Source organism: Medicago truncatula, chromosome 5 (genome assembly GCF_003473485.1).
Source record: "Medicago truncatula cultivar Jemalong A17 chromosome 5, MtrunA17r5.0-ANR, whole genome shotgun sequence".
Taxonomy (NCBI): Eukaryota; Viridiplantae; Streptophyta; class Magnoliopsida; order Fabales; family Fabaceae; genus Medicago; species Medicago truncatula.
Genome location: NC_053046.1, coordinates 5836457 through 5847572, shown reverse-complemented (window position 1 = coordinate 5847572; position 11116 = coordinate 5836457). Strand labels below are relative to the sequence as shown.

At 31.3% G+C, this 11116-nt stretch overlaps 1 protein-coding gene across 1 annotated transcript; it reads left to right on the top strand.

The window, feature by feature from the left end:
• The first annotated feature begins 5769 nt into the window (after window positions 1-5769).
• On the top strand, window positions 5770-8102 carry LOC11405444 (probable indole-3-acetic acid-amido synthetase GH3.1). Its single transcript, XM_003611605.4, has 3 exons — window positions 5770-6162; window positions 6284-6385; window positions 6497-8102. The coding sequence occupies exons 1-3, from the start codon at window positions 5840-5842 to the stop codon at window positions 7872-7874; spliced, it is 1803 nt and encodes a 600-aa protein (XP_003611653.1). The 5' UTR covers window positions 5770-5839; the 3' UTR covers window positions 7875-8102.
• The last annotated feature ends 3014 nt before the right edge of the window (window positions 8103-11116 follow it).

Below are 11116 nucleotides of genomic sequence, written 5' to 3'. Positions count from 1 at the left end.
AAAGCTACATGAGCATTCAAAGGTGTGGTCCTGCATCCAAGTGAAAGAGACAATGCATTTTATGTTATGATGTCTCTATCTTGTAATCTTGGAGTATCTAACCTGTTGTTGCTCTAATGACCCTCAAATAAAAGTTTGAAATGGCAATTAGATTTTTAAATTAAAGAGTGTTAATTAATTTAGTCTTCCACTAAAATTATATCTATTTTAAAAACTTTCAAGTTTCACAGGTAGTCGACCGGTCTTGAACGAACCACAATATAGAACGTATTAGAGACACTTGAATATGACCGTTGATCCTATCAAAATCATTTGATCTGAATCCCATCATGATTTGTCTAGGACTGTCCATGGAAACAATTGTCCAAGCTAGGGTTTTAGGTCCCTAATCCTTCCACTATAAAGTCTAACTCATGGTCATGGTCTAGGCTCATGTGCAACCTTTTATAACCCTAAAACTTTCACATTCACAACACTTTCTTACTTGATTATTACACTGTATACATGTACTCCACCCCCTCCGTGGAGCTGGTCTTCAACATCCACAACCTTCAACCTTCCAACAATCCCTCCGGCTGAGGATCTTAACTCTGAAAGGATCATAATTCATAAATATATTTGGAAACGTCCATCGAAACGAATAAAAGACATGCATACTGTTTTGAATGATCTAATATTATTGCACCAAGACAATCATAAAACCATACATTTTTGCGGTGCTTAATTTAAAAATGATTAAATTAATGGACGTTCTTAATTTATTTAATAGACTAAACGATTCCATTCCACAAATTTAAAAGACTGATATTTGGCCCCTAATCCTATAATGTCAATGAGAGAAATGCATATGGATTCATTGCTTCTATTTTATAACACATGCATCTTATTCAAATTGGATATTTCTTAACGTCACCACTTACCGTAATCTATAATGTTCACGTAAAATCCATTAATTCCAGTCAATAAATAGTAGTAGTTGCCAACAAGGTCTAACGAGGAATTTGACCATGTGTTTCTTTTGTTGCCAAGGGAAGTTTAGTCAAAGTTAATGTTATGAGCTTATACGACACAAGGTTCCCTTTGGTGGATAATTTGGATTATTTAATTTTTCTAGTTATTTTAATCTCTGTTGTTGCTTTTGCTACATCCATAACTTGTGCACCCATAACTCTTTGCTGCTCTAAATTTCTCAAACTGAAATTGACTAAGAATCTTTCAAATGATCGACATAAGAAATTATGGTCAAAAACGTGCACTCAAAATTATTATAGCGCATGCATATGATCATATATTCAACTTTATATTTTTGACTCAATCAAATCTTCTACTTATACACTCTCTTCTCTCACTTTTATAGTTATTCTACCTTTCTAAATCGCAATTATTTTACTTTTCTAAATCTCTTAGTCTAGTTCCCTACGGTCTAGGTGCTATGTTAATTATTGAATTAACAAAAAAAATTATGGACGATATTGTGTGAATGTACAAAAAAAGTGTCAATATATATCATTACGATTGAATTAACCCTTGGTCTTGCCATCATTATGTTTTCAACGGAGGAAAAATTGTTGAACATATCGAAGTTTCTACGTGACTTCCTAATATTTACATTGTAATGGTTGGGATGGGATTTTCAAGATACATGTGAATGTGATCTTATTATAAAGACAAAATTGCTAAAGTGAATTGCTCACTTGGTACATGTTTTTCTGAGCTTCTCTGGTGCAGTCATCAAACTGACTTTTTTGAAAAGGTTAATTTTAATTTTAATGATTGATTCATTTTTAAATTGTTGATTATTGATTAATGATCAACAGTAATTCATCTAGTAATGCTTGCAACATCTTGGACTTGCAGGTACTATTTTGTCGTTGTCATCTTTAACATGCAAAGAGAGTTGCTGATATCATGTGATAGTCTTAAGTGTTACACTTTGTGGGGTATTACACTTAAAACAATGTAGGATTAAATTAGATTAAGTGTATTCTTGTTAATATGATGAATTGATGATACTATGGAGACTGAAATTTTGATGTCACTGTACAAACAGTGGGGTGTTACTCACAACACTTTTGATGCTATAGTGTTACCTTCACCAGAAAAGTCATTCTCATGAATTCACCGTAGAATTTTTCGTTTTTTTTCCCACTAGACGCACATTGTTGCTAATGTTTAGTTCGACTTTTACGTGTGTCAAAATTTATTTTGAAGATGCTTAATTGATTCTGATAGATTTGTTTTTTTTTTTTTAAATGAATTGATTTTGTCCTTAGTATTGATTTTATTTAAAGTTAGAATTTTATAGTTTTTTATTATAGAATTGATTTTTATATACAAAATTATAATTTAATTCACTTTTATATAAATATAATGTATTTAATCACAGATCATTTTATCTTCGACTCACTTTTAGTCATAATCATTTTATTGAATTAATTAATTGAAAATCTTATCACCACAAAGCTAAACATACACTTATTTAGCTTCTTGTTTTCACAACATAGAGGGATCCAAACACACAATTGTGGTGGCAAGATGCACAACCAAACAACCACTTAGGTTTTCTTTAGGAGTTCGAAGGGGAGGGGGGAGGGCTTTACGTGGTGAAAAATATATGGGAAAATTGAGAAATTTTGCAAAAAAAATTGAAAGTGTTTTTTTAAAAGAATTGATTCATATATTTTTTATTTTAACAATATCATAACAAGATATATTAAATTTGCAGAGTTCAATTAGAACCTCTAAAATCTCTTAAAATCCGCTTTCAATACAATTTTTAAGTTCCCCCAAATGAGAAGAGTTTTGTATTATGAAGAAAAATGAACTCCCCCAAAACCCTCATTTTTAAATGGTTTTTATTTTTTCACTTGCTCATTCCTTTTTTTCAAAACCCTTTCTTCCCTTCCCCTCCAAACTCGCAAACAAAACTTTCCACTTGCTCATATTGTACTTTCATTCAGATGTTAGGATATCAACATAAGCATCATTAAAAGAACTCAACACAAATTTTATCTAATGGTGATTAATTGAATCTCCTCTCTCGTTACCTTTATACATTAGTATAATTTTAAGTGGTTCATCGAGAAACAATTATACCGATACATATATAAAATTGAATCATATACATCTTCACTGAATTTTCACAACATTGTCTCACCTTTGCACCCTTCATATTTTCTAGAATACGTATCTCTGAAGTATCTTATAAGTTTTCTTGTGTACATGTGGAGTATCCTTTAAGTATCTGATAAATATTTTTAAAAAATTAAAATAACTAATTTCAATACTTCGTGGGCACATATCCGTAAATATGCAATTATCCATGAAATATTATTATCAGATACGTGTACGTCTCCATGTTTAGATTATCAGAGATTCATGGATTTCAATACACAAATTTTTATTTAAACTCACTTTTACAAGAATATATATAAACACATATCACATTACATTTTTAATCAAAATCAAATTTACAGAATTAATTTATTCAAAACCAGCTCATGTTACTGCATAACCAAAATATATACTTAAAAAATTTGTGACATAATGGATTGAAGTACTTCTTGTATTGCACGGTTTACCGTATATGTATTTGGTATTTGCTTATATATAGAAAAGATAAAAAATTGTTTTTACACTTTGGGTAAAAAGATGATTCGGATTTGTTGCCTGGTTGGCATGATGTGATTTGGTCAATTTGGAGTATGCGTAGTAAAATTTAATTTTAATGTGCTCCTTTTGATTTCTTTGGTGTTATATGTTGTGAAAGTCACATTATGAACTTGGATCTGGTTAAAAGGCAAGAACGATATTATAACTTTTACTATTTATTTTTGGTTTAAATATGTATTTCATCCTTGCAATTAGGAGTTGTTTAAAAATTGGTTTCTGTATTCGCTAATCCTTGCAAATTAGCCTTGCAACATTTAATCATTTAAAATTAACTGGGCTCAGAGACCAAATTTTAAATGATTAAACTTTGCAAGGGTAATTTGCAAAGATTAACGAATACAAGAACCAATTTTTAAACGATCCCTAATTAAAAAAATGAAATACATATTTAAGCCTTTATTCTTTGACGTCAAATATAGGAGTATCAATGTTCATTCTAATATTGGTGAGGTATTATAAAAATATAAGTAGGTATATTACTATTACTCCAAGAGGGTGCAGAAAACAATGTCATGGTAAAGGCCAACTCACAACAATTTCACCTACTCCTTTGGATTGGATATTTGAGTTTGAGTGTCACCACTTGTGACATTGACCGTGTAAAAAACTTCGATTTCTAAATTCTAACCAATCAAATTAGAAAGCAGTAATGATTCATATCCTTATTGCGTCACCCTTCATGAGAAAACTGGAACGAGATACTTTTATTTTACTGCAAGTTGTTAGCATTTCTATTACTATTATATGGTGATTATGATCGTAACTATAGTAACTATTCCTTAACTATACGTAGCACTTTTTTTTAAAAAAAACATTCTTCTTCAATGATTCTTCTTCATATCCTTATAAGTTATACGTACGTGATTAAACTATTCTCTGAATAAATATTTCATTGTTTCAATTCCAAACACCCAACATTCTAGTGTGTGTTTGAACGGAATCAATTGTGGTTCCAAACAAATACTAAATCTTTTTTGTTACATACATTTAATTGGTATATATTTTTTTGTAAAAAGAGAGGATATATAAGTACAAAAGTTTGGTATAGTGGTAAAAATACAACATCAAATTGAGGTATCATATTCCACCACCATAAATTTATCGTATAAAACACAATATTAATTTGTTAGTTTTTCTTCTATGGCAAATCTCTTTCACTAGACATCAACATTTTAAACACGTCAAGACTTATGTGATTATGTATTTAATAAAAATAAATGCTAATATAATGAGTTTCTCCATCACGTACGTTCACGTCTTTCTTTGTGTGCTAAATAAAAACATTAATTGCCTACCATACATACATTCTTTGGTGATACAACAACAAGCACTTTTGTACGGATGATTAAAACAAGCTAGTATGCCAGTGCCACAAGAAATCTAGGGTTGACATTTTATTTTTTTTGAATCAGCTAATATTATTCACGACGAGATGTACTAAAACGGTACTGCTCGCAGATAAAACAAAGAAAACCGAAACAAATTAAGATGCCGCATTTATACGAAACATCTATAGATACTCCCAACAAAAAAATATAACTCCACACTAGGGTTGACATTGATATTTAAAACCAAGCTAAAATTAAGCCTATCAAAATTTTAACAGTTTCTAATAACATAATGAATGTATTATGTTAAGAAGAAGAAAACGTTAACACAATGTTTTGTTATTTACAGCAATTATTCTTTAATTGCCGAAACAACTAAAAACTTAATTAACTTTGGCCTGTCCCTTGCCTAAACCAAATGGGCTACGATAATTCTTTAAGCCGGCACACATCACTTTCAAAAGGGTACCAAACCCTGCAACGAAATGGCCGTGACGAATTAGCCTAAGACAATTTTATGCTGACATGGCAACACATGTGGACCCTACTTGTCGGCCACAATCCCTTCATCTCTACGTGTTTTTGGTCCCACATGTCTCCCTTTGATGTTCACAATAACAATTGCTTTTAATTTTTTGTCTCCTTAATTCACCATTAACTCCTTCAACGTCCTTCCAAAAGTACTATTTGGTCCGGCTTGTCCACGTGGTTACCCATTATTACTCGAGTGTGATGACGTGGCTATAAATACTCCTTCACCCTTCATGCATTCTTCTTCATTCTCATTTCTCATATCTCTCATATTTCCTCTTTCTGTTTCATAGAACTTTCATTTCATCATGGCTGTTGAATCTGAAATCCTTTTGGAACCACCTTCTTCTGTTGATGAAAAGAGCTTAAACAAAGCTCTTGAATTCATTGAAGAAATGACAAAAAACACTGACTCAGTTCAAGAAAGAGTTCTCTCTGAAATTCTTGAACAAAACGCAGAAACTGAATACTTGAAACGATTTGGACTTAACGGTGCCACTGACCGTGAAACCTTCAAATCCAAAGTTGCAGTTATCACCTATGAAGATCTTTTACCTGATATTCAACGCATTGCTAACGGTGACCGTTCTCCTATCTTGTCTGCTCATCCAATCTCAGAGTTTCTGACCAGGTAATTCATATTCATCAAACTCATTAATATTTTTTTTCATATGTTAACTTATTCATGTAAGTTTTTCAATCATGCTATAATGAGTGTGCAATTAATGAAATGATGTGAATGAAAATTACAGTTCAGGAACATCTGCTGGTGAAAGAAAATTGATGCCAACTATTCATCAAGAAATGGACCGTCGTCAGTTATTGTACAGCCTACTCATGCCAGTGATGAACCAGTAAGTTACTAGCAAAATATCCGTGAGTTTATTGTAATCATAATTATACTATAATAACTTTTTTAAAAGTTATTAGTTTATTAATTACTGTTTCTTATTTTGGTTCAACAGATATGTTCCTGATTTGGACAAAGGAAAAGCACTTCACTTTCTTTTCATCAAAGCAGAAACAAAAACTCCAAGTGGGTTAGTGGCACGTCCAGTTCTAACAGCCTACTACAAAAGTGAACAGTTTAAGAAAAGACCATTTGACCCTTACAATGTGTTAACAAGTCCAGATGAAGCTATCCTTTGTCCTGATTCATTTCAAAGCATGTATACTCAGATGCTTTGTGGCCTAATCATGCGCCATGAAGTTCTTCGAGTCGGAGCAGTTTTCGCTTCCGGGCTTCTCAGAGCCATTAGGTTCCTTCAGCTGAATTGGGCTGAATTAGTCCATGACATTGAAACAGGAACCCTAAACCCAAAAATCACTGATCCTTCTATCAAACAGTGCATGTCGAAAATACTTAAACCGAATCCTGAACTCGCGAAATTCGTTACAAAAGAATGTTCAGGAGACAATTGGGAACGTATAATCCCAAGAATCTGGCCTAACACAAAGTATCTTGAAGTTATTGTCACTGGTGCTATGGCTCAGTACATTCCTACCCTTGATTATTACAGTGGTAACCTTCCAAAACCATGTACAATGTATGCTTCATCTGAATGTTATTTTGGTCTTAACCTTAAGCCTATGACAGAACCAAATGAAGTTTCTTACACCATTATGCCAAACATGGGTTACTTTGAATTTTTACCACATGATGATTCATCACCTATAACCCTCTCACGTGACTCACCTCCAAAGCTAGTAGACCTTGCTGATGTCCAAATTGGTAAATTTTATGAGCTTGTAATCACAACTTATTCCGGTTTTTGCCGTTACAGAGTTGGTGATATTCTTCAAGTCAATGGATTCCATAATTCTGATCCTCAGTTCAAATTCGTGAGGCGAAAGAACGTGTTGTTGAGTATCGATTCGGATAAAACAGACGAATCGGAGCTTCAAAAAGCTATTGAAAATGCGTCTGCATTGTTAAAGGAGTTCAAAACAAGTGTTGTTGAATACACTAGTTTTGCTGAAACAAAATCAATTCCTGGACATTATGTTATTTATTGGGAGCTTTTGATGAAGGATTCCTCTTGTCCTCCAACTGATGAAGTGTTGAATCAATGTTGTTTGGTTATGGAAGAGTCTTTGAATTCTGTTTATAGACAAGGAAGAGTTGCTGATAATTCAATTGGGCCATTAGAGATTCGTGTGGTGAAAAATGGCACGTTTGAGGAACTAATGGATTATGCAATATCGCGTGGTGCAAGTATCAATCAGTATAAAGTTCCTAGGTGCGTGAGTTTCACTCCTATAATGGAACTTCTTGACTCTAGGGTGGTATCAGTTCATTTTAGTCCTTCTCTACCTCATTGGACTTCAGAACGACGTCGTTGAAGGGTTGTGTAATAACGTGTTTAGCATGCAGCATGCATAGCACGAGTTCTTTATAATAATGATAGTAATAGTAATAATAAAAAGCAAAATGGGAAATTTGCTAGATGGATGTAAGATAAATGTGTTAAGTGTAGTTAAGTTCTTATGATCTTTATAAGATCTAAGATTATGATTAAGTATTTCGTGTAATTTTTGTTGATTTGATATTTCAAAAGTATGTTCCCTATTTTTGCTTTTGAATGTTTTTATTTCTCCTTTTTGTTTCTGCTTTGATAAAAGTTTAATGCCCTTTAGCTTCAATGGTTTTCAAATGGGGGTGCAGGATGTAATTGTTGTGATGTAAAATGTTTGTTTGTTTTCAGTCTAGAAGTGATGTATATATCTCTTTACATTTAGAAATTGAAAAAACGTTTAAAGCTAATATAATCGAAACCGCTCATGCTTAGTGCGTTTGGATTTGATAGAAATGTTGAAGTCTTGATGTGATCAATCAATGATCAAAGTAGTTTTTGGTAGTGTCCTATCTCTATTTCTATCTTAAGAGAAAATTAATATTGATGACATATCAAGACTTATATAGCTAATGAAAACAACCAACTAATGTAACTAATTACTAGGGATGATCCAACACATTAGGAGATTTAATGACTATGTCTTATTAAAGTTCATAATTCTAGTATTTTGGCATAGTAGAGAATATTGTTAGGTTTAATTGGTTACACATTTACTAATGTATAACCAAACATTAGGGAGGTCATTGTAATTTTCTCTAGTATTTTTGTAAAATTAATAAATTTTGGTTCTTTTTATATATTAAATTTGGGTTTTTTTACTCACTAAGTTTGAAATTTGAAACAACTATGATCTCTTCCAATAGGCTCTATGCGGGTGTATTCTTGTGCACGTGCTACATATTCTGTCTGTTGCACTAGGTTGATAATTCTATCAAGAAAAATTAAATATTATGAAAATGAAGTGATTAAAATTCTTGTTTGAGGCATTATGTTTTTGGAAGTATCTCACTCACAAGTCACAAGACCTTTATAACGCAGTGGTGAAGAAACGGTTTAGTGCGTGGTAGCGTGATCGAAGGTATTTGACAGCCTTAATATTATTTTGCAATGAAAACTGTTATTTTATATTACTTTTGGTACCCTTTTTAACTAACATCTTTCACTTTCTCTTTACCTCATCTGATGTAATTAATTAAAAGGAAAGAAGAAAATTAACAAAATGGAATATATTAGACAGTAGTGCTCTAAAAATGAAATCATTTTTACATCTAGAAAACCACAAATTAAGTTAGTCCAATAAAATTAAGCTACTCTATATTAGGTATTTAAAGATTAAATGCTTTGAATTATATATACAAGGACTTTTTAAGAAAAGGTTAAAGGTGACCGGTCTTTTTAAGAGTTTGATCTTGCATGTTATTTCACTTTTTAGACTAAAACCATACGTATTAAAACCCTTTTAACATGTAGTCTAAAACAATTAAGGAAGCTTCTACGGTGCAGTCAGAAAATTGACATTTTGGAAAAGTTAATTTTGATTTTAATGTTTGATTTCATTTTTAAATTGTTGATTACTGATTAATGATCAATAGTAATTCATCTAGTAATGCTTGCAACATCTTGGACTTACATGTACTATTTTATCGTTGGAATCTTTAACATGCAAACAGAGTTGATGATATTATGTGATAGTTTTAAGTGTTACACTTTGTGGGGTGTTACGCTTATAACAAGGTAAGATAAAATGAGATTAAGTGTAGTCTTGTTAATTGATGATACTATGAGGACTAAACTTTTGATGTCATTGTACAAACGGTAGGGTGTTACTCATTACATTTTTTATGTTAATTATAATGTTAACTTCACCAAAAAAATCATTTTTACGACTTCACCCTAGAATTTTCCAATAATTACTAGATTTTTTTATTAAATAACAAATGTTTATATATTAGTTGTTACATTAATTTTTTTTCATTGTTAGAACTTGAAACCTTAAATGCCCAACTTCATATATTCTTAACTGTTAACTCAAATCCCTTAAAAAAAATTGTGAATGTTTGTATTCAAATCCCTTTAAAAAAATTAAATATGTGTATTTAGTCTCAGGGCCGTCCTTATGAAATATAGGAGGCTCGGCTCTTTATTTAAAATAGGCCTCAAATAAAATAAAAATGCAATTTTTTTTTTGTAGCTAAACTTTATTAAAAAATCAGAATCAGAAGAGCTTCTAAACATAATGAAATACAAAAAAATTAAGTGAAAGAGAGGTAGAGTTTACTAACAGTGTCGTTTGGATTTGTCACCTATCCGTTGTAGGAAAGGGAAAAACGAATGGTTTATGTGAAAAAGAAATGATTGTTGTGATTCTTTTAATGAAATAGCTTTAAATTGACTGATTAAGTGATTATACAAATTGAGGTTGGTTTGATAGTACCAGATTTATGTCAAGATAGGAGAACTAAAGTCTATAAAAAACTCAAACGTGTAACATACATATTTTTTATTTAAATGGGGGTGGGTATTAAGGTTAATTTTTTCTGAGACCCATAATTTTTAGAGGTCTGACTTAATTGAGCACCTTGCACTCCCAAAAAATTTAGGATGCGTGTTATCACCACATACTTTTTTTAGGGGACTTCAACTTAACTGTGAATTTGTTTCTGAGTCTAATACTCTATTGTGGGTGATATCACCCTTCTGCAATTTGATGTGGCGTCCAACTGCATTGTCAATATTACACATTAAAATAAAATAGATAGCTGATTGATATAGAAACAGACAAGAAAATATCCAAATAAAAAGAAAAATACTATTTTTTTGTAAAAGGAAATACGGTCATATCAAGAAGTATCCATTTAAAAAAAATGGAAAAGAAGTATCCATTAACGTAAAACAAACCAAAAATATATATATTTCTGTATATAATGTGGAGAACATTTTTGCACACATATTAAATCATATCTTTTTCTTTGAGTAAAACGTTAAATGATATCTTATCCTTTCAAAACAAATTTGAATCATATCTTCTCATAGTTGATATTTATAGAGATGTTTAAGTATTTAACATTGATCCTTCCTTCAAAAATAAAAAAGTATTTAACATTGCTTTTTGTAGAAGAAAAAAAGGTACTATTTAACATTGGTTTCCCTCTAAACAGAAGTATTTAACATAAAAAAAATTACATCAATATTGAGTGGTTTAATTGAAGAAAATTAAGAAAAGACTGG